The sequence below is a fragment of the Mobula birostris genome, chromosome 20 (assembly GCF_030028105.1).
Source record: "Mobula birostris isolate sMobBir1 chromosome 20, sMobBir1.hap1, whole genome shotgun sequence".
Taxonomy (NCBI): domain Eukaryota; kingdom Metazoa; phylum Chordata; class Chondrichthyes; order Myliobatiformes; family Myliobatidae; genus Mobula; species Mobula birostris.
In genome coordinates, this window is record NC_092389.1 from 27,142,174 (window position 1) to 27,168,510 (window position 26,337).

At 39.8% G+C, this 26,337-nt stretch overlaps 1 protein-coding gene across 1 annotated transcript; it reads left to right on the top strand.

The window, feature by feature from the left end:
• On the top strand, nt 1-25,283 carry tmem218 (transmembrane protein 218). The gene is made up of 4 exons (XM_072238860.1): nt 1-35; nt 7,405-7,525; nt 8,895-9,000; nt 22,200-25,283. Exons 2-4 carry the CDS (start codon nt 7,431-7,433, stop codon nt 22,368-22,370), a joined length of 372 nt encoding a protein of 123 aa, XP_072094961.1. The 5' UTR covers nt 1-35; nt 7,405-7,430; the 3' UTR covers nt 22,371-25,283.
• The last annotated feature ends 1,054 nt before the right edge of the window (nt 25,284-26,337 follow it).

The window sequence follows — 26,337 nt, forward strand, 5'->3', positions numbered from 1 at the left end:
TGAGGCGCTGGGCCACCATTCTCCCTCGCGGAAAGGTGAGCAGACCCGTTGGAAGGGATTGAGGAATGAGAGACTGTCAGTGTGTAGTTCAAGTCTGGCACGTCTGCATTATTGATATTGGCCCCTACGGGCGTGGAAGAATTTAAAGAAACTACTGTACCATATATCAAGGATCGTCGACCTGAAATATTATATCTGACAAAACGCTGGAGGAACTCTGCAGCTCAGGCAGCATCTATAGACCCGAAACGTCGACTGTCCATTTGCTTCCATAAATGCTGCCTGACCTGGTGAGTGCCTCCAGCGTTTTATGTATTGCTCCGGATTCCAGTACGTGCATTATCTTGTGTCTGTCGAAAATACAGTATTACATCTCCGACATATATTTATATTATAGGAACGCTTCAGAATAGACTTGGTGATGCAAAATAAATTGGCGAAGCTTGTGGGGCTGGGATGGAGCCGTGAGGAGAAATGCAGCTAATAGAACGATGATACAATAAGGTTGATATGAGCAGAACTTATTCAGTGGTGACGGAGAAACTTGAAATGCGAATATTAAAAGATGGGAAGCCAATGCAGATGCATATGTAGTAACTGAAGAGTGAAACCGTGCAGTGAATTAAAAGAGGAGATACCCTGAGCAGTGTAAGCTAAATTAACACATTAAAATTGTATTATACATCTTCAAGGATAAACAGATGATTGGGGCAAAATACAGTATAGTTTGCTGAAAATTGAGACGAGGATGTAGATAGGTAAGAATTAAATGGTGAAGTTGAGTGGGTGATAGCAGTTAAAACAAAAATTATTGTCTTGACAGACTGAATCTTAAAGATGGGGTCTTCCCCTATGTTCTAGCATTGTTCACTTAAGTGAAATAAGAAATTACTTCAAAATACATCACATTCGCTTCATTTGATATTATGATGTAAAATCATTCATTTTACTCTCCCCAGTACATTTATTTTCAAGACATTTACTCTTTAAAAGGCTTACAAAATATCCTCTAATTAAGAAAATAAAGGTAAGAATATTAATTCTGTCTGCTCTGCCATTCATCAGCAACTCTGGACTCTGGGAGTTAATGCCTCCCTCTGCAACTGAATCCTTGACCTCTTGACTAATAGACCGCCATCAGTAAGGAGAGGCAATAACACTTCTGATTATTCTAAACACCGGTGCTCCACAAGGTTACATCCTCAGCCCCCTACTGTACTCCCTGTGCACTCATGACTGTGTGGCCAAATTCTGTTCTACGAGCTTGCAGATGATACCATTGTAGAAGACTGCAACTCAAATAATGCTAAGTGAGTACAGGAAGGAGATAGAGAGCTTAGTGACATAGTGCTATGACAACAACATTTCCCTCAATGTCAGCAAAACAAAAGATCTGGTCAGTGATTTCAGCAAGAAGTGGGGGTGGGAGGGCAGAGGTGCAATGCTACTGTCTACATCAGTGGTGCTGAGGTGACAGCTTCCAGTTCCCAACTGTGAACATCACCAACAGCCTGTCCTGATCCAATCTCCAGAAGACCATGAAATATCATAGAAGAATTAGGGCATTTGGCCCATGAGTCTGCTCTGCCATTTCATCATGGATGATCGATTTCCCTCTCAGCCCCAATCTCCTGCCTTCTCCCCGAATCCCTTCATGTCCTGATTAAACTATTAACCTAAATCTACTAAATCTATCAACCTCTGCTTTAAATATACATAGCCTCCATAGATGTTTGTGGCAAAGAATTCCACAGATTCACCACTCTTTGGTTAAAGAAATTCCTCCTCATCTCCATTCTAAATGGACTCTCCTCTTCTGAAGCTGTGTCCTCTGGTCTTAGACTCCCCCCATCATAAGAAACATCCTCGCCACATCCACTCTGTTGAGGCCTTTCAACATTTGATAGATTTCAATTTGGTCACCCCCATCATTCTTTTGAATTCCAGTGAGCAGAGGCCCAGAGCCATCAAAAGCTCATCATATGATAAACCTTTCAATCCCAGAATCATGTTCGTGAACTTCCTCTGAACCCTCTCCAATGTCAGAAAATTCTTTCTTAGATATGGGGGACAAAACTGCTCATAATACTCCCTAGTGAGGCCTCACCAGTGCCTTATAAAGTCTCAACATTACTTCCTTATATTCTAGTCCTCTCAAAATGAATGCTAACATTGCATTTGCCTTCCTCACCACTGACTCAACCTGCAAAATAACCTTTAGAGAATCCTGCGTAAAGACTCCAAAGTCCCTTTGCACCTCAGATTTTTGAATTTTCTCTCCATTTAGAAAATAGTCTGCCTTTTTATTTCTTCTACCAGAGTGCATGGCCATACACTTCCCAACACTGTATTCCATCAGCCACTTCTTTGTCCATTCTCTATTCTGTCTCAAGTCCTTCTGTAGCCACTCTGCTTCCTCAAAACTACCTGCCCTTCCACTTATCTTGGTATCATCTGCAAACTTTGTCACAAAGCCATCAATCCCATCATCCAAGTCATTGACATATAGGTAAAAAGATTCAGTTCCAACAGAGACCCCTGTGGAACACCACTAGTCACTGGCAGCCAACCAGAAAATGCTCCCTTTATTTCCACTCTTTGCCTCCTGCCAATCAGCCACTGCTTTATCCATGTTAGAATCTTTCCTGTAATACCATGGACTCGTAGCTTGTTAAGCAGCCTCATGTGTCAAAGGCCTTCTGAAAATCCAAGTACACAACACCCACCGATTCTCCTTTGCCTATCCTGCTTGCTATTTCTTCAAATAATTCCAACAGATTTGTCAGGCAAGATTTTCCCATGAGGAAACCATGCTGACTCTGGCCTAATTTATCATGTACCTCCAAATACCCTGAAACCACATCCTTACAATCAACGCCAACATCTTTGGTGCCACTGAGGTCAGACTAACTGGCCTGTAATTTCCTTTTTTCTGTCTCTCTCCCTTCTTGAAGAGTGCAGTGACATTTGCAATTTTCCAGTCCTCCAGAACCATGCTAGAATCAATGGATTCTTGAAAGAGCATTAATAATGCCTCCACAATCGCTTCAGCCACCTCTTACAAAACTCTGGGGTGTATACCATCTGGCCCAGGTGACGTATCTGCCTTCAGAACTTTCAGTTTTCCAAGATCCTTCTCCCTAGTAATGGTAACTTCACTCACTTCTGCCCCCTGACACTCTCAAACTTCTGGCATACTGCTAGTGTCTTCCACAATGAAGACTGATGCAAACTACTAATTCAGTTCCTCTGCTATTTCCTTGTCCTTCATTACTACTTATCCAGCATCATTTTCCAGTGCTCTGATATCTACTCTTGTCTCTCTTTTACACTTTATATATCCGAGGAAACTTTTGGTATCTCTTTAATATTATTGGTTAGCTTACCTTCATATTCCATCTTTTCCTTCTTTATGCAACACCATTGCTGGTGAACGCAGCAGACCAGGCAGCATCTCTAGGAAGGGGTGCAGTCAACGTTTCAGGCCGAGACCCTTCGTCAGGACTAACTGAAGGAAGAGTGAGTAAGGGATTTGAAAGTTGGAGGGGGAGGGGGAGATCCAAAATGATAGGAGAAGACAGGAGGGGGAGGGATGGAGCCAAGAGCTGGACAGGTGATAGGCAAAAGGGATACGAGAGGATCATGGGACAGGAGGTCTGGGAAGAAAGACAAGGGGGGGGGACCCAGAGGATGGACAAGGGGTATATTCAGAGGGACAGAGGGAGAAAAAGGAGAGTGAGAGAAAGAATGTGTGTATAAAAATAAGTAACAGATGGGGTATGAGGGGAGGCGGGGCATTAGCAGAAGTTAGAGAAGTCAATGTTCATGCCATCAGGTTGGAGGCTACCCAGACGGATTATAAGGTGTTGTTCCTCCAACCTGAGTGTGGCTTCATCTTTACAGTAGAGGAGGCCGTGGATAGACATGTCAGAATGGGAATGGGATGTGGAATTAAAATGTGTGGCCACTGGGAGATCCTGCTTTCTCTGGCGGACAGAGCGTAGGTGTTCAGCAAAGCGGTCTCCCAGTCTGCGTCGGGTCTCGCCAATATATAAAAGGCCACATCGGGAGCACCGGACGCAGTATATCACCCCAGCCGACTCACAGGTGAAGTGTTGCCTCACCTGGAAGGACTGTTTGGGGCCCTGAATGGTGGTAAGGGAGGAAGTGTAAGGGCATGTGTAGCACTTGTTCCGCTTACACGGATAAGTGCCAGGAGGGAGATCAGTGGGGAGGGATGGGGGGGACGAATGGACAAGGGAGTTGCATAGGGAGCGATCCCTGTGGAATGCAGAGGTGGGGGAGGGAAAGATGTGCTTAGTGGTGGGATCCCATTGGAGGTGGCGGAAGTTACGGTGAATAATATGTTGGACCCGGAGGCTGGTGGGGTGGTAGGTGAGGACCAGGGGAACCCTATTCCTAGTGGGGTGGCGGGAGGATGGAGTGAGAACAGATGTACGTGAAATGGGGGAGATGCGTTTAAGAGCAGAGTTGATAGTGGAGGAAGGGAAGCCCCTTTCTTTAAAAAAGGAAGACATCTCTCTCGTCCTAGAATGAAAAGCCTCATCCTGAGAGCAGATGCAGCGGAGACGGAGGAATTGCGAGAAGGGGATGGCGTTTTTGCAAGAGACAGGGTGAGAAGAGGAATAGTCCAGATAGCTGTGAGAGTCAGTAGGCTTATAGTAGACATCAGTGGATAAGCTGTCTCCAGAGACAGAGACAGAAAGATCTAGAAAGGGGAGGGAGGTGTCAGAAATGGACCAGGTAAACTTGAGGGCAGGGTGAAAGTTGGAGGCAAAGTTAATAAAGTCAACGAGCTCTGCATGCGTGCAGGAAGCAGCGCCAATGCAGTCGTCGATGTAGCGAAGGAAAAGTGGGGGACAGATTCCAGAATAGGCATGGAACATAGATTGTTCCTTCTTTATAACTTTTTAGTTGCCTTCTGTTGGTTTTTAAAAGCTTCCCATTCCTCCAACTTCCCAGTAATTTTTGCTTTATTATATGTCCTCACTTTGGCTTTTATGTTGCCTTTGATTTCCCTTGTCAGCCATGGTTGCATCACCCTGCCTTTAGAATACTTGTTCTTTGGGGTGTTCTGTATCTATCCTGTGCCTTCTGAGTTGCTCCCAGTAACTCCAGCTATTGCTGTGTTGCCATCATCCCTGCTAGTGTCCCCGTCCAATCAATTTTGGCCAGCTCCTCTCTCATGCCTCTGTAATTCCCTTTACTCCACCGTAATTCTGATACATCTGTCTTTAGCTTCTCCTTCTCAAATTGTATCACATTAATGTCACGGCCAAGAAAGTTCACCAATGCCTCTACTAAAGAATGCTAAAAAATTTGGCATGTCCCTGTTGACCCTTGCCAATTTTAATTGATGCATCATAGAATGCGTTCTGTCTGTCTACATCATGGCTTGGTATGGCAACTACTCTGCACATGACAGCAAGAAACAGTTGTGGAAACAGTTCAGCTCACTGGAACCAGCCTGCTCTCTCTGGACTTTGTCTTCACTTCTTGCCACCTCAGTAAAGCAGCTAGCATAATCAAAGACTCCACCCATTTCAGACATTCTCTTTTTTCCACTCTCCCATCGGGCAGTTGGTACAAAAGTGTGAAAGCAGGTTTCACCAGGCTCAAGGACTGCACTGTTTTCAGATTCTTGAATGGATTTCTTGAATAAAATGGGCTCGGCCCCACAATTTACCTGGATTTTTATCTTGCATTTTATTGTTTACTTGCACTGTACTTTTTTTGGTAGCTTTTACACTTTATTCCGCATTGTTATTGTTTTATCTTATTCTAGTTCAATGCACTGTGTAGGATTTCACTGTATCTTGATACATGTGACAGTAATAATACTGTAATAAATGAAAACCATTCAATAAGGTTATGACCAACCTTTCATCTCTGTACTACCTTCCATCACTAATTCCATATCTTCTGATTTCCTTATTATCCAAAAATCAATCAGTCTCTGCCTTGAATATGTTCAACAACTAAGTCTCCACAATTGTTTTGGGTAGTGAATTCCAAAGAATCACCCCCCTTTTGGTGAAGCAATTTCTTCTCATCTTGGTTTGAAATGGCTAATTTGAGTTTGAGTTTGTAACTCCTAGTTCAAGACAACCCAGCCAAGGGATTGGAAAATGCATTTGTCTCCTGCTTTGATTGTCTCAACCTATTTAATAACAATGGGTGGGATAGAATTATTTTGTAGCTTTAGCATATAAAATGTGGAAACAAATACAGGACTGATTAATTAGTGTGAATGCACTGGGTTGAATGACCTCGTGCTGTAAGATTCTACAATTAACAATTCATGCATTCTCTATCATGTTGAAGAATTTATTGAATTAGTGTTTCAAATAAAAGCTCTTAAAATTTGTAACACATTAAATTAATTAATTTGTAAATAGGCCAGAAATTATTCTGCAAACATAAAGTGTCTCTTGATTGAAGTTTCTTTATTTTTGCTGTCTTGTATGTGACAAACTGGATTACATATTTTCAAGTCTGATTTCTTCTATCAAACTTTTTTCTCTTGCGTTTGCAGACTTACACAATCAAGTACTTTTCAGGTTATAAGTACAAGAAAACTCCAATAATCAGTTATCTTGTTTGGAAATACTGATGATTCAGTAATTGGTGCTCTTTCCTCCACTCCCTTTAAATTTATCCTGGGACCCTATCACATGCTCTCATTAAACACACTGGGGCCTTGGTTCCAGTACTTTATTTGAACACACTCAGGTCTTGGCTCTTGTGCTCCATTTAAACACACTGCAGACCTGTTTCTCTTGTACCTTCTAAACCCACTGCGGCCCAGTTCCCACGCTTCTGTTAAACTCAGCAAGGCTCTGTTTAATACCCTCCTTTTAATGTCACCTGTTTCACTTGGAAATTTATACCACTGTACAGCATCTCAAAAATAAAGAATATTAATAGTAATATTCATTAATCTGAAAAGTATATTAGCCTGGCACCACCAAGGGTACAGAATTATCAGTGTTTTATTGTACGTTCTTTTATGAGGATCAAGATATATTTTCTGTAGAAACCTTTGTAGACAAATTTATTCTTGTTGTAGACATTGTAGACATTTTCCTTCAGAGTGAACTCTTTGTTTACAGCATCTGGAAAATGAGGAGACGTACCTGGCTAGTTTGGCACATCACTCACTAGCCTTCTCAACATTGTTTGCTAGCTCTGTATTAGTTAAGTAATAGTGAATTGCATAAAGTGGTTTGAGGAAAAGAGAGATTATTTAATTAAAACGTAACGGAGAGGAAAAAGGAAGCCTCTGAAAAGATGGATAAATATTGTTGTGAGGCTGGGCTGTAATCTTATCAACTGCCATTTTTGAATTCTTTCTGGAGCTAATGCTATTTCCTCTACTTGCAGCAATCTTTACAAAAGCTGGTGTCAAGATGGGGATAGGACCAGGGATTATTATCCTTGCTTTTATTTGGGCTTTGTCTTTTCTGATATGTAAACTGCTATCTCGGTCAGGAGGCATGGTCAGGTAAGGCACTGTACACTACTTAAACCTTTCAGGTAACTAAGATATTACTCATTTAAAGTGTTGTCCTTCTCAGGATAATTACTCTAGAATCTTGCCTTCAGGTGAGTGTAATTGCATCAAACTTAGTCCACTCATTTTTTGAGATAAATGCCTGAGAATTGTTTTTGAGAAAAAACAACTTTTCTGTCTGAGTCTGAGGCTGTGGGCAAAGTCCCAAATCTTACACTGAACTTGTTTCATTCTAAATGACCAATGATTATCATTTTTTTCACCTTGAATCTCATTTGTTTTAAATTTCTATTTTAAACTTGTATAGAAACATATAGAAGATCGTTTCTCCTTCAGTTAGATATCTCTTCTTCATTTGACTTTTGTGAAAGGGTCTTGAAGTGTGTTTAGGTTACAATCAGCAAGCAAGAGTGAATGGATCTAGTCATGGAACAATGAGCAGAGAGAGCGTGGGAGTAAATAGTCCACATCATTGAACAAGGAGCATAGTAAAGATGAGAGAATTCAGGCCACAGATTACAAATAGAGAATGGGACATAATAGATCATGTCATTAAATGTTGCTAACTAGCACTAAACGTGGCTACACGGTACTGTTTTGGCTGTTTGTGCTAATTTCATGTAAAAGCTCCTTAATATACTCTCTGAGTACCTTTAAAATACTCGTATTTCATACACTTACCACTATTCAGTATTCAAGAGGTAAATTTCTCACAATAATCTTTTATTTTAATCTGTTATTGCATGTATGAAAACACACACACACACACACACACATTTTTGCCATACAAATAGAGCAATAATTGCATGAAGTGTTAGTATACAGTATAAATGGGGTTTTATTATTTACTAATAATAAATTGTTAGGTACATCTAGCTATGGTGGTTTATGTATTGGATTGGGTTAAACCATTGATCAGTGTGTGTAGCAAATACGAGTGCAATTGAGGTTCTTATAAAGAGACACTGTGAGAGCAGAATGGCGTAAGTTAAGGCAGTAGAAAAAACATACAAAACAGGGCAGGGATTGGGCTTCTGCATAATGAACATATAGACAGAGCAGGAGTAGGCCTGAGTTTGGAAGAATTGTAGAGAACAGACCATGAAATCATACAAAATAAAACTAAACACACATAAGTTTGATTTGATTAAAATAGATAAATTGGCATCAATCATCAAGATTCATTACATCAACATAGGACCACCTTTGAAGTAAACGTCTGTTCAGCTCAATAGTCTTGGTTTTCCATGCACCTTGCATTCCTAGGTAGTTGAGAAACCTCTGAAATAAGGTGTTCTGCAATATCATCTGTACTGCAATATGGAATCAATAGAAATATCTTGTATGTTATTTTATGCAGCTGGCTTTCGATTGTATTGGTTTTCTTCCTGGCACTGATAATCACCATGATCCTCATCTTTTTTCCTCGAGCCAAGGAAACACCTGAACTGGTGACTGACGAAGTGGTAAGAACAGTGTTTGTATCTGTAGTTTTATAACCTTGCTTTGTGCTTTTATTAAAAACAATGAACTGTGTGCAGGCAACAGAACTTTATCAAGCCTCAGGCAATCTCATTTTTCACATATGCAGTGCACAATATATTGATTTCAGTGAAAGATGAAGTACTGTACCTACAGCATAAATCCAGGAAAACTCCCAAAAGAATAAGTCAAAGGTTTAAAGTAAAAACAAAATAAACCCCAGCAGTAAAATAAATTCCCTTCACTATATCACTCCTTCGCTCAATCCATTTAATTACAGAGAGTTGTTTTTGGCCCCCATGTAGTCCTCTGGCCAAAGGATCAAGGCTCTCTTATTGAGGTCACCTGAGCTGATATGACCTTTAATCGTTGATTTATAAATTATGTCAGCATATTAGAGCTCCATATTAGGATCAGAATTTTATTGTCCTGTATTTTTCCCTGATGATTTTCAGTTTCTAAAATAGCGAAACTTAGGCCAATCCAATGCCACAATAAAACAAAGGTGAAAAAGAGAAGGGAAAAGGCGAAATAAGAGGTTGAGTTTAAGTCATGTCACACTTGTTTTTTAATATATCATGGGAAGGAAAACAAATGGTAGGAGATAGAAAGTTCCAAAATACCTAAGATTCAGAAAAGCAGGACATAAAGTATTTAAAGTTTAGGAATAATGTTTCAGGAAGTAGTGATTCTCTGGGTAGAAAATTTTACAGATTCACTACTCTCTGGGAGAAGCATTTTCTCCTCATTTCCATCCTAAATCTATTCCCCCAAATCATGAGGCCTATGTTCCCTAGTTCTGGTAACACTCACCAGTGTAAACAACTTTCCTGCCTCTATCTTACCTATCCCTTTCATTATTTTATATGCTTCTATAAGACCCCTCTCATTCTGCTGATTTCCAGCAAGTATAGTCTCAGGCAACTCAATCTCTCCTCATAGGCTAACCCCTCATCTCTGCAATCAACCTGGTGAACTTCCTCTGTACCATCTCCAAAGCCAGTATGAGAGTTAAGACACACATCAAAGTTGCTGGTGAACGCAGCAGGCCAGGCAGCATCTGTAGGAAGAGGTGCAGTCGACGTTTCAGGCCGAGACCCTTCGTCAGGACTAACTGAAGGAAGAGTGAGTAAAGGATTTGAAAGTTGGAGGGGGAGGGGGAGATCCAAAATGATAGGAGAAGACAGGAGGGGGAGGGATGGAGCCAAGAGCTGGACAGGTGATTGGCAAAAGGGGATACGAGAGGATCATGGGATAGGAGATCCGGGAAGAAAGACAATGGGGGGGGGGACCCAGAGGATGGGCAAGAGGTATATTCAGAGGGACAGAGGGAGAAAAAGGAGAGTGAGAGAAAGAATGTGTGCATAAAAATGAGTAACAGATGGGATACGAGGGGGAGGTGGGGCCTTAGCGGAAGTTAGAGAAGTCGATGTTCATGCCATCAGGTTGGAGGCTACCCAGACGGAATATAAGGTGAGAGTTAAGAAATCAAAGTTAAGAGGTTGTGGTTATTATGCTAGAGATAAGGAAACTGAAGGAATCTAGACCAGGGGTCCCCAACCTTTTTTGCACCGCGAACCAATTTAATATTGACAATATTCTTGCGGACCAGCCAAAGGGGGGAGGGGGAGTGTGTTAATCACGACTGGAATATAAGTGATAACTCAACTATAAGTCACTTATAAGTGGCTAATACACTCAATTTCGTTCCTAAAAGGGTTTATCTAACGAATTTAATATTAAACGCACAGTGCATATTGTCCTCTCATGAATATAGTGATAAGTCAATTATAAGTCACTTACAAGTCAATAGCATCATAACATTTTAAGTAGCGTTTGGATATTAAACAGCGCATATTTTCCTCATATGAACCTATAAAATCATTGCAACACACCAATATCGCTGAATCAATGGGAGCCCTGGGCTTGTTTCCCTGCAACAAGATGGTCCCATCGAGGGGTGATGGGAGACAGCGATACTCGAAGGGGGTTCCTTATGTCCAGTCTATTCTGCAATTTAGTTTTCGTTGCATTCATTGCAGAAAACCCTGCTTCGCAGAGATATGAGGTTGGAAATGGAAGCAACGTTTTCAGTGCTTTCGTGGCTATCTCAGGATATTCAGCCTTGACTTTGATCCAGGATGCCGGCAGAGGTGTTATGTCAAGCATACTTTTCAGCCCACTGTCACCTGCAAGCTCAAGGAGTTGATCTTCTTCCCGCGCTGACGGATGATTTACTGGGGATGTTCACAAATGGGTCACGGAGCCATTCCTTTGCACGTCTTGAGTTATTTGCGGTTGGGAAGTAATGCTCGAATTCTGTCAACAGCGAAGATAGGTGATCGCGCACCAGCTGTGAGAAGAACGGTGAAGCCTCAGTCTCTCCCAAAATCCCAGCTAATGTTGGGAACATGTCAAATATGCTCCTGTCCACTCGCCGGCCCCACAGCTCCAGTTTGGCTTTGAAAGCAGACGCTTTATCTGCCGACTTGAAGATAGTTGTCATTCTCCCCTGAAGTGACAAATTGACTTCATTGAGCAGGTTGAAGATGTCACACAGATAAACGAGTTTTGCTATCCACTCCTCATCACGGAAATGTGCTGCCAGTGGTGACTTTTTTCCTGAAAGAAATCTCTGTAGCTGCTCTCTTAACTCAAAAACCCTGGCCAGGGTTCTGCCCTTTGATAGCCACCTGACTTCAGTTTGTGCTCTGCATCCATTTCCTCGCAAAGCTGCTCAAACAGACGTGAGTTAAGGGCTTTTGCTTTGATGTGATTGATAACTTCAACAACGTTGAAGCTTCTCCCAACAGTTCACGGCACATGTCCTTGGCAGCAGGCAGAATCAATTCTTCACCAACAGTGAAAGGCTTCTTAGCCTTAGCAATACGACTAGCCACTAAGTACGACGCTCTCAGAGCAGCAGCATTTGTGGAGGTGGTGGCTCTCATCATTTGCTTCTGTCCCGCTTGCTCACGTTTTTTTCGCTCAAAAAACTCAACGGGGTTGTCTTTAAGTGCAGGGTGCTTGGACTCAAGGTGCCCAAGCAGTTTTGAGGTCTTCATTGCCTCATTAGACAGCTTGTCTCCACACACAGGGAGCTTGGAGCGTGCGAGTCACTGGTCGCAATAAAGCCATATTTTATGTATGACTTGTCATATTTTCTGTTAAAGGAAGCTTTCTTTTTTTTTTGCAGTATCGGCCTCAGCTGTCTCTGCGTTATCATCACCGTTAGGCCTTTTATGTCCCCTACTATCTCTTCCAAAGAAACTCTCAAGTGACGTTTGTTTTTTACTCATCGAGTAGTTGTAGGTTAATGACCGACTGATGACCTCGTGTGCGTTCAAGTTCAACAGTGGGCGTGACAGGTAACGAGGAAAGGTGTAGCTGACTCATATCGTTTCATATCGCCAAATCATATCATTTCCTCACGGCCCGTTAGCACATGCTTTGCGGCCCAGTACCAGTCTGCGGGCCGGTGGTTGGTGACCACTGACCTAGACTTTTCTTAACCCATTAAATTACTTACTTTGTTTAATTCAAAAATTAAATATTTAACTAATTGCACTGAAGAGGAATGAGGACTGTGTATGGTTTCAAAGAAGTTAACAAACCTAAGGTAGAATTAGAAACATAAGACTAGGTTGCATGATGAGTAGAGCTCACCGGTGTTGAAAAGGAACAGCGTGACAGAGCCTGGAGGAAAATCTGGCCTAGTATGGTCAGCTAAATGCCAATTGTCCAACAGATATGGAATTCCTTTGAGAGGAAATCTAGCTAAGATATCTTAGAATTACTTACTTGTAGGCTACAGTGGGAAACACCAGAGTTGTTCAAGTTGATGACAGTGGAATCAACAAGTTTTTGTGGGCACATTTCCAGGAGTATTTTCAAAAATGCAGCATGTGACTAATAATGTGGTTGTACCAAAAACCTTTTTGGTAATCATATTTCTGTAATCCAATACATGAGTTTCAAACAAAGCTAGTTGTCTTCGAGATTCAAATCAATCTCTGTTTTTTTTATGCTTCTGCTCTCACTTTTTGGGAACCCTGCCACAGAGACAAAATTGTAAAGAACAAAAACAGGCCCTTGGCCACTTGCATCATGCTGACCTTTTTGTCCATCCACTCTAATTCTATTTCCATATATTAAATTTGTATTCCTTGCCTTCCCTATTTAAGTGCTGGTCTTAATGTCTCAAAAGCATAGTAATCGTATCTGACTTCACTGCATCCTCTGGCAGTGTGTTCCAGATATCAACCACTCTGTAAAAAAGAACTTAACCCTCTTTAAAATTTCTGCCACTTTCCCTATAACTACTGCATGCCCTCTTGTTTTTGACACCCCTACCATGGGAAAAAGATTTTGACTATCTACCCTATCATTGCCCCTCATAATCTTACATACAATAGATTTTGGTTAATTGGAACACATCGGGACTGGTACATTTTGGGACAATTAAGCGGCTGCCCCAATTAGCCGAAGTTTCTTGGAAATAATTAAAAAGATGTAACAAAGACAAACTGAGCAACAAATTATGTATTTAAATGAAATTGAGAACAAGTTAGAACACGACCAACACAGGACTATAAAATTATGTATTAGTTCCTAATAGTCATTGACGAAGGAAATCATTCAGTGTACGCTGATGTGTTCTTGTTATTGACTGTAAATGGATAGATTCAATGCAGATACCTAATGTAGATAATGAACTACAATGCTTTTGATTATTGCATTCTCCAAATCTTCATTTTCATTGTAACATTCAAGATGATTGTTGATACCTTCAAATTCTTCATAGTTCTTAGCTTGTTGAAGCAGTGAAATCGTTTTATTTTCACTCCTGGCCATTTCTGCCATCTTCAAGCCTGAATGCTTGAAACTGCAGTGAGAAAAACAGTTTTGAATGATCTTCCTGTTTATTACTCTCCAACTATCAGTGACAAAATTCACTGCTTTTTGAACACAAATATGCAAGTGGTGCTATTTAAAAACTGTTTGCTCTAAGCTCGGTGTAATGTCTAATGGCCACACAATGTGCATGTGATTGACACTAGTTAGAAAATGTACGGCAACAGTCTCCTGTCCTAACTAAGCGGTATAATATCCCAAATAAGCGAAGGGAATCCGGACTATTTCCTCAATTTGTTTTTGTTCTTTAAGAGTTGTCTCAAATAAGTGGCTGCACCAATTAACTAATGGCCCAATTAACGGGAGTCCACTGTACTTCTGTATCAAGACACTCCTTAGCTTCCTTTGCTCTAGGGAAAGCAAGCCCAGCCTATCCAATCTCTCCCCAGAATTAAAATCCTTCAATCCAGGCAACATGCGGGTAAATCTTCACTGCTTAAAGTATTTTTGTCATAATTTTTAGCTCGTGGTACTTTAGAACCAGAATGTAGAGGATTAACTGAAAATGACTTTTTTTTCAAAAGATGTGTGTTACCTCAACTTTTAAAGTTATTTTGTAGTTAGTACTTCCAGTGGTTTCAGTTCACAAACATTACTAGTAGTTTGTTTCCCAGAGGAGGCTCTGAAACCTGCCTTCTGACATGTTATTGGTATTGATGATTTCAACAATGCAATATGTAGATATATACAGCACCTAGGGCTAGCTGTATCTAATGGAAGGAAATGTGCATGCTTTCTTTGCTTATTGATTGTTCCTGTTTGGTATTTGTGTTCACCAATAAAAGCAATGAGTTATGGACAGAGTGACATACATAGATAGACAAGATCTTAAAAATAATAGCGCCCTAATTTGGGAATAATTTAGTTTTGCTAATGCAGTTCACTAGCTGACTGCAACACCACCCCCAACTGATCAGATGTGAGATTTTACAAACCTGACATTAAAACGGAACTATGTTGCAGTGAGCGTCAGCTAACTTCCACCTATGATCAAATAATAACTACCAGGATACCAATTAGCAGGGCACAGGGCAAGACCTCTGCTCACGAACCAATGAGCTATTAATATTACATAGACCAAGCTCTGTGTACTGCTCACAGTACCAGGCCCCACTAATTGGCTCATTAAAGAATGAGGTGTGTTAAACGAGCACCCTGCTAGTCCACAGGAGATTTTGTTCTGCCGCTGAGGTGGAGTTTATTCTTCCTCAGCATCTTTGTAGTGAATCAAGTTCCTTGTATTGCTGCACTAAAGTACACAGCCAATCTCTCCTGGAGGGGCAATGATTACCATTCGTTAGCATTCTGTCTCTGCCTCTTTTTGGCTGTTTTGCTCTCAAATCTAATTAATATTTTAGACCGCACATGAAGTTGCAGATTTGCATGTTAACATTACTTAGAAGTTTCAGATAAAGCATTCTTTAAAATCAGATTGCAAGCATAGCACTAATTTTACTTTGGTAAGTCACATGTAAATGCTGATGGAAATCTGTGCTTGTCAATCATATGAAAGATATATGATCAAAATGGTACAGGCACTTGGGTGCTGATGATTTCTTATAAAATTCAGTTAAGTTTTTTAGGATGTATGTAAATTTGTATCGCAAAATATAAATGCTGATAAGTAAATTCACTGCTATTTTGTCATATTTCTGAATTTCTGAGGCTCATCCACTTATTTGTTCTCATTGTTCTGAAATATAGACTCATTGTTCCATTTTAAAAAAGACCATGTCCTGCTCTCATCCATCTATCTGCACAGTCTGTTCTAGCAGATGTTCATTCTCTGTTTTTACACACTTTAAGTGATGTTTTACCATATTTTCTTAAGACATAGGAGGAGGACAAGTTGGTCTGTCAAGCCTATCCATTCCTATTCCCCAATTAATTTTCTCTATAATCTATTTCCTACATTTCCTTCAATTCCCTCCAGATTCAACCACTAACCTATGCACTACAGACATTTTTACAATGGCCAATTTGCCTCCTAACCAGCATAATTTCGGTTTGTGGAAGACAAGAGCACCTGGGGGAAACCCACATGATCACAGGAAGAAGTGCAAACTCTACACCTTTGAAACCAGAGTTCAGAATTGACCCAGTTTGCTGGAACTATTGGAACTCAGTGGCTGTGCTAACTGCACTACTGTACTACACACACATAATGGTGGATAAATTCAGCAAACCAGGAGAGGAATAAACAGTTGAAGTTTCAGGCCAAGACCCTTCATGCACTATGCTGCTGGTTATAGTACACAAGGGTTCATGGTCTTCCTTTGTCTCTTTGTCGTAGTGTAAACAGATTGATTGTAGTCCTCTAGTATTGTGTCTGGCAATGAAACATTGAAGTTAGGGAAATTGTTCCAACAGATTACAACACGTGAGCCCATTCTGTAGCTCATGAATGTAAACAAATGAGTATACTCATTCCACCTACCACTCAGAAGAAGCAAGTCTAAAGCTGTCAGCTAAGTTACACTTAAGAGAACCCCTGGAGATGCTGGAAATCCAAGCAACACACACAAAATGCTGGAGGAACTCAGCAGGCCAGGCAGCATCTATGGAAAAGAGTACAGCTGACGTTTCAGGCGGAGACCCTTCGGCAGGCCCAGTTACATTCATCTATTTCAGTATAATTTGTGAAGATATTATTGTTCAAAATTGCATCTACCTGCCAATAAGTGGAAATTAGTGTGGTACATATTGTGCTTTGATTTATAAACTTGATTTGGTATATCAAATTTAGACCAACATTTAGTTTGGCATTTGGCACTGTTGTCAACAGCTAGAATTAGAGAAAGTATGATAGAGACATGATTAATGGAGAAAAAGAGTTGTGTTTATAATGCAAATCTTTTAAAGTTTTCATAGACACCTTGATTACAACGTCAAAGTCAAGTTTATTGTGAAATGCACAACTGCATGTATACACGTGTAATTAAAACCTACTTGCAGTAGCATCACAGGTACATAGCATCATCAAAACAGTATTCACAAGAAAAATGTAAATCATAAACAACTTTACAAGAAAGAATCGAATTACTGTGAAAAAAGCCAATTTAATTTTAGTGCCAGGTGGTCAAAGTGGTCATGGTATTGCTAAATAGTAGTGATTAGGATCGTGCTGGTTGGTTCAAGAACTGAATGATTGAAGGGAAGTCACTGTTCTTGAACTTGCTGTGTTGGACTTCAGGCTTTTGTACCTCCTGCCAGATGGCAGCAGCAAGAAGATGGCAAGGACGATCCAGAACGTATCTTCCTCTTCCAGCTTTGTGAGCAGCTTGTCATTAAGCTGATGACAAGGATAGAATCTTCATGGTTGCTAACTTGTTATGTGCACAACAGACTGTCAATAATCTGGAGTCCTGATCTATTGATTACTGCATAGTTCCTTCACAGCAGAGCATACTAATGGTTAATTCTATCATATTGCACGTGGCATCATTGTAGCATCTGTTTTTTTGTCTGTGTGAATTAAGCAGCACAGTCAAATGCTATATCATGAAAAGATAGTCCTGATCACCCTATAGCCTTTTTAAGCTCTATATAAACTCCCAGTTTTTTGGTTCTGAATTAGGTAAAGAGCCCTAGGGAGGTGCAGATACAACTACTGGTAATGCAGCTGGTGTTTGATGGGGAGGGTTGGTGAATAGGTAGGGGTGTCTGTTTTTTTTTAAAGCATGATATCTGACTGTTTATGTCATAGTCTCAAATTGATCAGTGGCTTTGTGGATGCTCATGTCCATTTGAGTGGATGTAGGTCAGAGTTTCCCATGAGTCAGTAGGGCATGTTGGCATGTGGCAATGTGTTCCAGTCCCAAGCTTACGAAGTGTTGGCATGTGGCAATGTGTTCCAGTCCCAAGCTTACGAAGCATGAATAGGGCCTTGATGCTGGGGATATCAGTCTGGGGAAAGAAACTGACATTGGTTCACCTGTTCTGTCAATGGATTTGGAAGATTTTGCAGAGGCAGCATGTATGGTACTTCTGTAATGCTTAAAGTTGTTTGCTGTACAGTATGTGTCTTTGAAGCTTATAAAAGGACAGAAATCCCTGCTGTTTAGTAGACAGGGAGCTTTTGTCTTGAGTTCTTCAAATACTATTTTCCTCCATTAGCCAAATGTGTTGGGTCACTGGAGATGATAGTTGATGAAACCTTGTTATTGATCTTTATCTTCACTGGTAAGTTGCTCCTGAAATGTGGAATATGATCCATGTTTTCTTGAGTTTCACTGTGGATTTGATATTTTGTTGTGTATATTTGATAAGTGTTGTGTAGTGGAGACAAGTTACAGAGAACACATGTTTTTCAGGTATTTAGTGTAAGGGTCAGGCCCTACACGTACATGTAAGTGAGTGTTATGTAGACTTCCACAGTATGAAGGTATCCTGACAGCTGCAAGAATAGTGAGCAATAACTGCATGTTTCCCTTCATATGGTCATATACCATCTGGTCATGGAAGGAGTTCAAAGGTTTAAAGGTCCAATTTAATGTCAGAAAAATGTATTCGATATACAGCCTGAAATGCTTTTTCTTTGCAAACATCCACGAAAACAGAGAAGTGCCCCAAAGAATGAACAACAGATAAATGTAAGAACCCAAAGTCCCCCCCAGCTCCCCTCTTTCCCATGCATAAGTGGCAGCAAGCAACAATCCCCCCTTCCCCCACCAGCAAAACAAAGCAAGCATCGGCACCACCACTAAGCACTCAACCGTGAGCAAAGCAATAGCAAAGACACAGACTTCGTGTTTCACCCAGCATTCGACATACCACAGATTCTCGCTCTCCCTAATAAGGGCGAGGGAGGTGTCTCCATTTTCCCAGCAAGTGGGTAGTCTTCCTTTTGATTGTAATATAACTCTATACTGACATTTAGTGCAGTTATTAGCTCCCTACACTATGGGGAACCCATCGATTATCACAGAACTATTTCCTTCCTTCATCTGCAAGTCCATGGATAGTGAATGACATGTATTTAATTTTCTTGGAACACAAATGTGTGTGACCATCGAACCCTACCCCCCCCCCCCATCCCTTATACAATAAGCAATAGGATACTGCAGGCTGACATATTCTGCAGTTATCTTCTGATCGTACCTGGGAGGTATCACAATCATAACAAGCCAATGTTCGCATGATCATAATCAAAATTGCAGCTGAAGTATTCGGCAGTTCTCAATGAATTAACCTTACTGAAGCATAAGCACCTGCTCAGTTAAGCAGGAATTCTCCTTGAAGACCTTGGGTGGATATTGCCTCCCTCTGAGAACTCTTCTCCTCCTCACAGTCATTCTTGTAGTAGTTCTTCTAGCTCGTTCTCTCTGTCATGTGGCACTCCTAGCAAGATGGCAACTAAAGGACCCTTGAATGGTTGCTGCAGAAAGCTTGAGCTCCTGGTACAGTACTTGCCTGCACCAAATCAACATAGCAGACTACTTTGTTTACTTAGAGCAGACATTATTATTAACCAGGTTACATCTTTCCAACTTGATGACTTACTAAAAATGTATGGATATACAGTGCCTTAAAAAATATTCAGCCCCCACAACTATTTTCACATTTTACTGACTCATTTTCTAAATTGAAAATAAAGAATTCTTTGAGCTGCTCTACATAACATTATGCATCATGTCAAATCAAAAGAAAAATTCCAAAACCTGTCAACAATTTACTAAAACTTAAAAACCAAAATTGTGAGGCTGAAAAAGTATTCATCCCCTTTGTAGTTACTACACAACCTTTCCTCAGGTGCAATGCTGTATATTACTGTACTAACTCACCCAATCTGTTGATATAGAAAATTGGAGGATCACCTGCTGTCAATAAATTCATAAGAATAAATACCCCTTCTCTCTGTAAGGTCCAACAGTATGGTCGTTTTTCAACAGATCAAACCAACATGAAGACAAAAGAGTATTCAAGGCAAGTCAGGGAAATGATAATAGAGAAGCACAAATCTAGAGGAGGGTACAAGATCATCTCAAAGGCACTGGACATACCTCGGAGCTCAGTGCAGTCCATCATTAAAAAGTGGAAAAAAATATGAAACCGTAGCCACACTGCCTACGTCAGGCTACCCCTCCAAACTTAGTCACTGGAGAAGAATGGTACTTGTAAGAGAGGCTACTGTGAAGCCAGTGGTCACTCTGAGTGAGCTGCAGAAGTCAGTGGCTGCAACTAGAGATGAGGTTCATGACTTCACAATCTCGAAGGCCTCGCACAAAACAGGTATTTATGAAAGAGTGGCAAGGAAGAAGCCCTGGCTAAAGCAAGAAGTATATCCTTGCCTGTAATGGCTTTGGAAAGCATCACTTAGAAGATGCTGTAAAGATGTAGAAGGTCTTGTGGTCAGATGAGACTAAAGTGGAACTTTTTGGCTCAACACCAAGCAGTACGTGTGGTGTAAATCTAATACCGTGTATCAGCCAGGTAACACCATCCCTACTGTAAAGTATGGTGGAGGGAGCATTATGCTGTGGGGATGCTTTTCAGCAGCAGGGACTGAAATTTGGTCAGAATTGATGAGAAGGTGAATGTTGCTAAATACAGAGAGATCCTGGATAAAAACCTGCTAGCCTCTGCCAGAAAGCTTAAACTGGGGAGGAGGTTGGTCTTTCAGCAGGACAGCAACCCAAACCATACCGCCAGAGTGGCTTCAAATGAGGAAAATTGATGTCCCGGAGTGGCTCAGTCAGAGTCCTGACCTTAACTCGAGTGAACATCTCTGGCAAGACCACAAGATTGCTGTCCACCGCCACTTCTCAACTAATCTGGCGCAGCTTGAGCAATTTTGCAAGGAAGAATGGACAAATTTTGCTCCATCACATTGTGCAAAGCTAATAGAGACTTGTCCTAAAAGATTACTGGCTGTAAAAGTGGCAAGAGTTGTTTCAACTAAGTACTGAGTAAAGGGGGAATGAATACTTTTGAACTGCTGACATTTCAGATTTTGAATTTTTAGTTTTTTATGCTTTACAATCTTCCCTGACTTTTTGGGCTCTACTGTGGAAAAAAAGGAGCATGTGATTCACAAATAAAAGTTCTCAGTTAGATGATCAAAATCCTTGGTTGTAATGCTCATTTATGTGAACAAAGGGTTGGAGGGCAGAATACTTTTATAAGGCGCTGTATTGTATATCATATAAGAAGCATATCAGCACCCAAATAACCAAGCTGTATTGACACATTTAATTGTGTGCCTATTAAATTTGCTGCTGTCAGATTTGCTATTAAAAGATTTCTTCAGGTGCAATAGATCTTAAAATAATCTTTCTCCTCTCTACTCAGTGGGGAGGGAATTTACAAAACCATGCCGTATCAAACTAGCCTGAAGACGGTCCATAATTTTGTTATATCATGAAGACAGTTTACACTGAAAGTTATTCTATCCTTTTTTAACTAACAGGCATGTGGAAACCTAATTGAATGCCCTTTTTTTTTACGCTTATGGTGTAGTTTCTTCTCAGCATAAGACTACTTCAGGCACCTTTTCTCATCTACAAAGTAGGATATCACCAGATAACATTCAAGACTGGGAGTTCTGTGTGTTTTTTTCTCATCTTTAGTTTAGGGCACCACACACAAAATGCTGGAGGAACTCAGCAGGCCAAGCAGCATCTATGGAAAAGAGTAAACCGTCGACGTTTTGGGCTGAGACCCTTCTTCAGGATCCTGTCCTAAAGAAGGGTCTCGGCCCAAAATGTCAACTGCTTTACTCTTTTCCATAGATGTTGCCTTGCCTGCTGAGTTCCTCCAGCTTTTTGTGTGTGCTGCTTTAGATTTCCAGCATCTGAAGATATCCTTATGTTTTTAGTTTAGGGCACTGAATCCATTTGTACTGATGCTCCACTCATCCTAATTCAGATAAACCAACTCAGCACAGACCAATAATCAAAACCTTGGCCTTTTGATCTTAGTGCCTCAGAACCATGCTGTATCACATATTTGATGATCTGAAGAAAAGTTTGTATTTGGCTACATATTATGGCAGCATTTATGCATTGTTTGATGCAAATGAGCGTTATTAGATGTTATATTCAAGATTTGATTTTGTTCATAGGCTCAGTTCCTAATCTATCGGTCTTAATAGAGGAAGGCACTTAGTTGCAGCTGAGGTTTTCCCAGAAAGAGAGGAAAAGAAGTTGCCAAGACTATTCTTTTATTCCTTGTTAATTGTTTTACATTAAAAATATAAGCAAGTTGCTTGCTTTTTCACTTGGAGGGAGAAAGTACTAAAAGTTGTAACTGTTTTTCATTTATCTTGCAGATTTTCGACAATTTCTTCATCGGTCGCTATTGTCTCTTGTGTATATTGATTGTAGCATTCCTGGCGGGCTTGATTCTACTATTTCCTCATTACATTGTGGAACATAGGGATTCAAAACCCTTTCGAAGCTTCCGACAAGCAAGCCAGAAGGTCACTGAATTCTGTCCGTGAAAGTACTGTAACTTACCCAGAAGTTTCTTTTTATGAAAACTATGGAGTGGATATTGAAATATTTAGATAAGTATTAATTTAAAGGTCAAACTCTCCTCTTTAAACAAAAAAAAATCTAAATGAATTGCCTATTTTTATTTTTCTGCCGTTTCCCAGGGGTTTGTTGTTATGTTTGAATGGAAGTGAAAAGATTTTCAATGAATTGAGCAATATTTCAGTGGAAAAAGTATTAGTAAAGACATGTATCAATTAGGAGAAAATAACTATAAGTTCATAGAAATGTCAGCACAAAATAAGGTAATTTCTGGGATATACAAGCAAACATTTTATGATCAGTTTTGCCCCTCTTTGTCTTCTATAAATCCATGGAGAGTCTAAGTGGTCATTGTCCTTCCATACCAAGTGGCCACTTGAAACGCTTGATTCTGAACAATCCTGGCTAACTGTAATGGGGTAAAATAGACAAATCTCATTTACTTTATCTAGGGTTAACATACATTTTCAACCAGTGCCAGTGAATAGTGATCTGATGTTGCTGTTCTAGCAGATTTTACTTCTAGCGCTGGAATGGTGAACCAGAAGACCAGACTAGAAACCATTCTCTTCAGTCTTTAAGAATACTGGAGAAATGAGGGGTATATTTTGTTTCCTTTACTACCAATTCCTAATATGTAGGTCAAAACAGATGTGGAATTGCACATAAAATATCGGAACATATGAGATAGATTAAACAGATATTCATGTCTCATCTTGCCTTCTCACAGCTGGATTCTTATTTACCTATGAAAGTCTACCTAAGGGATGAATTTAGTGCTTCCATATAAAACCACAGAAATTTTTGCAATTCTGGCTTCTACAGCTCTTGATGTAGAGGCAATAGAGCAGACAAGGCAGATTCTCTCTGTTGCCAACTGGTATCTAAATAGAGCAACTTCAAAGTCAAAAACAGGTTTATTATCACTGCTTGTCTTCCATGACGTGGAATTTGTTGGTCTGTGGCAGTAGTACAGTGCTAAGACATAAAATTATTTATAAATTACAAAATAAAAAATTGTGTAAAATAATAATTAAGGGCTATCTGTTAGCTTAAAATAACAATTGAACAGACCAGATTAAACAGAAGTAGACGGTTTTCACTAGAGGAGCTACGTACTTTTATATGATGTCCCTAACATAGTAAAATCATCCCAAGGCTGTGCAGGTATATGTTAATAAAATCAATTGACCCCAAAACATGTGGTAATCAACCAAAAGCATGATTAAAGAGGTAGATTTCACAAACACCTGAGAGACAAGTAAAGAGGTAGAGAAGTTTAATAAGTGAATTCATAAACTTGAAGACATGGCTGCTACTGATGGAATAGTTAAAATTATTGACATTCAAGAACAAGATACCTCAAATGGTTGTAGAATTAGAGATTACATAGATAAAATTGGGTGAGGCCTGGAATTATTTGAAAACACGGATTAGAATGTTAAAATCAGGGTGTAACACTGGGGTAGATAAATTTTAAGAGACAAAATGGAGATTTACGCAGTTGGGATTGTACGAGTCTGATTGAAACACAGATTGTTGTAACATTTGAGAGTTGGGTTGCTGAAAGTAGTTAAGAAGTATATAGATGAGCACATGCATTGCTTAGGCATGGAGAACTATGGGCAGAGTGATTGGTGAAAGGAATTAATACAGAAAGGTTCCCGATGGTTGGCATGGATGAATTGAGCCAATTGTCATGTTACCATGCAATATAATTCTATGAAGTAGAGCATGCGAGTGAATTGGAATGGCTCCTGTGAACTGATTGGGATGAACAGCCTTGTTTCATATTCTATTAAAAACAAAATTCCTTTCTGCTTTCTATGGGGAGAAGCAAAATAGCTTTACTGGTTGCTGTTTCCCATTAACAAAGGGCGCAGTGCAAAAAATGATTGGCTCAACAACATTGTGGAACCAACCAATCATCCCAATCTTAAAAGATTTTTCACAGCTAATTACTTAACATGATTTTGGATACATTGATATTTTTTCAGATTTTAAGCATATTATTTTGTAGCTATTGTAAATGATCATTTTCTGGTAAATATACACTTTTATGTAGCCAAAGCAGAAATGCGAGAAGAACTCAGGCGATCAAGCAGCATTTGTGGAAAGAAATCAGTTAATGTTTTGGGTCAATGACCCTTAACTATTCTGAGTTTCTCTTTCCATAGATTCTGCTTGACTGGTTGAGTTTTATCAGCATTTCTGTTTTTGTTTTGGATTTGAGTACCTGCAGTTAATTTGTTTTCCATACAGCTTTATACATATTTGTTAAAAAAAATTAAAACACGTACAAATCAGTGTATTTTGAAGTTTTTAAATAAAAAAAATGTTTAAACTCCCACATCTGAGCCTGACACTCCTGAATTCCATAGAATTTGCTGCTCCCATTCCCTGTAAGCCCATTGATGTTTGATGAAGAATGTGACACTAGGTGGCATTGCAATGCCACCTAGAGACCAAAGTTAAGAACTATCAAGAAAATATTTTGCGGTTGTAGCTAAAAATGGGAAGAATGGAAACAAATTTCTAAATGAAAACCATAAAGTAAATGGAGCATGAAAGAATAAAGATAAATCAAGGTAAAGAAATATAATGCATATATTGTGATGTCACATACAATAGCAGTTCTTTTTAATAGTTATAGTTAAATTTAATCTAAATGGGACAGAATTATTTTTGCCATATGTGATTAGGTATTCTTCCTATATGATTAATTTTTTCTCTGATATGTCTTTTCCCTCATGTTCTGCAGAGCACAGCAAACTAACTTAAAGCACACAGGGAACAATCAAAACCCACACTGTTAAATGTAATGTACATATTGCTTGGTCTCTAAGGTTTTCTTAAAAAATGCAAAATAAAGTGTCTAAATTTCCTCTGCATAATTCAGTTTTTCAAGATTTCCCCCTTTTTGACACATTAATAGAGGTGTAAATGGAAATAAAGTACAGATGAATCCTGATCTAATTAAATGGGTTGAAGGAGTGAATCTCACCGAGTGTAAGGTAGCTGATAGCATAGAAATAGGTGGGAGGGAATGCTGTGATGAGAATATTTGGAATCTACAACAGTGGGCGAAATAAGCAGTCAATGAAGTTTCATATAGGAATGTATAAGACCATGCATTTTATATGAGGAATCAAAAGGTAGACTATTATCTGGAGAGAGGTTGCAAATTAGTGGAGTAATTTGTACAAGTAAACATAAGAAGTTAGGATTAAGGTACAGCAAGTGATTAAGAAGACAAATGAGTCCTTTATTGCAAGGGGATTTGAGTTTAAAAATAGACAAATAATTTTTCAGTTGTAACGAGTGTTGGTGAAACTAAAGTTGGAAAACTATGTGCAGTTCTGGTCTCTTATTTATAAACTAATACAACATGAAAACAGGCCCTTTGCTCATGTAATCCACACCAACAATAAGCCATCCATTCAAACCAATTCTACAGTCCCATTTCTTTTATTCTCCTCACATTTCCATCATCTCCACCCAGATTCTACCTCTCACCCACACACTGGGGAGCAATTAATTTAGAGTTGTGCATGTTGGCAGCTTAATTGACATCTTTGGGATGTGGGAAGAAACTGGAGCAGCTGAAGGAAACCTGAATATTCCACACAGACAGCATCGGAGATCAGGATTGAGACCGGATTGTCAGAGCTGTCAGGCAGAAGCTCTGCTGTGCTATTGTTCTGCCCATAGAGGATGTATTAGAATGGAGGAAGTCCAGAAAAGATTCACTGGGCTAATTCCTAGGGATGAGAGGGTTGTCCTATCACCAATGACCAAAATATAAGGTTAGACCTATATTCTTCGCAGTTTAGAACAAAGGGTGATCTTATTGAAACAGAAGTTCTTAAGGGGGCATGACAAGGTAGATGTTGTGATGTTTCCATCACTAGAGAGCTTCAAAGGAAGGGTAAT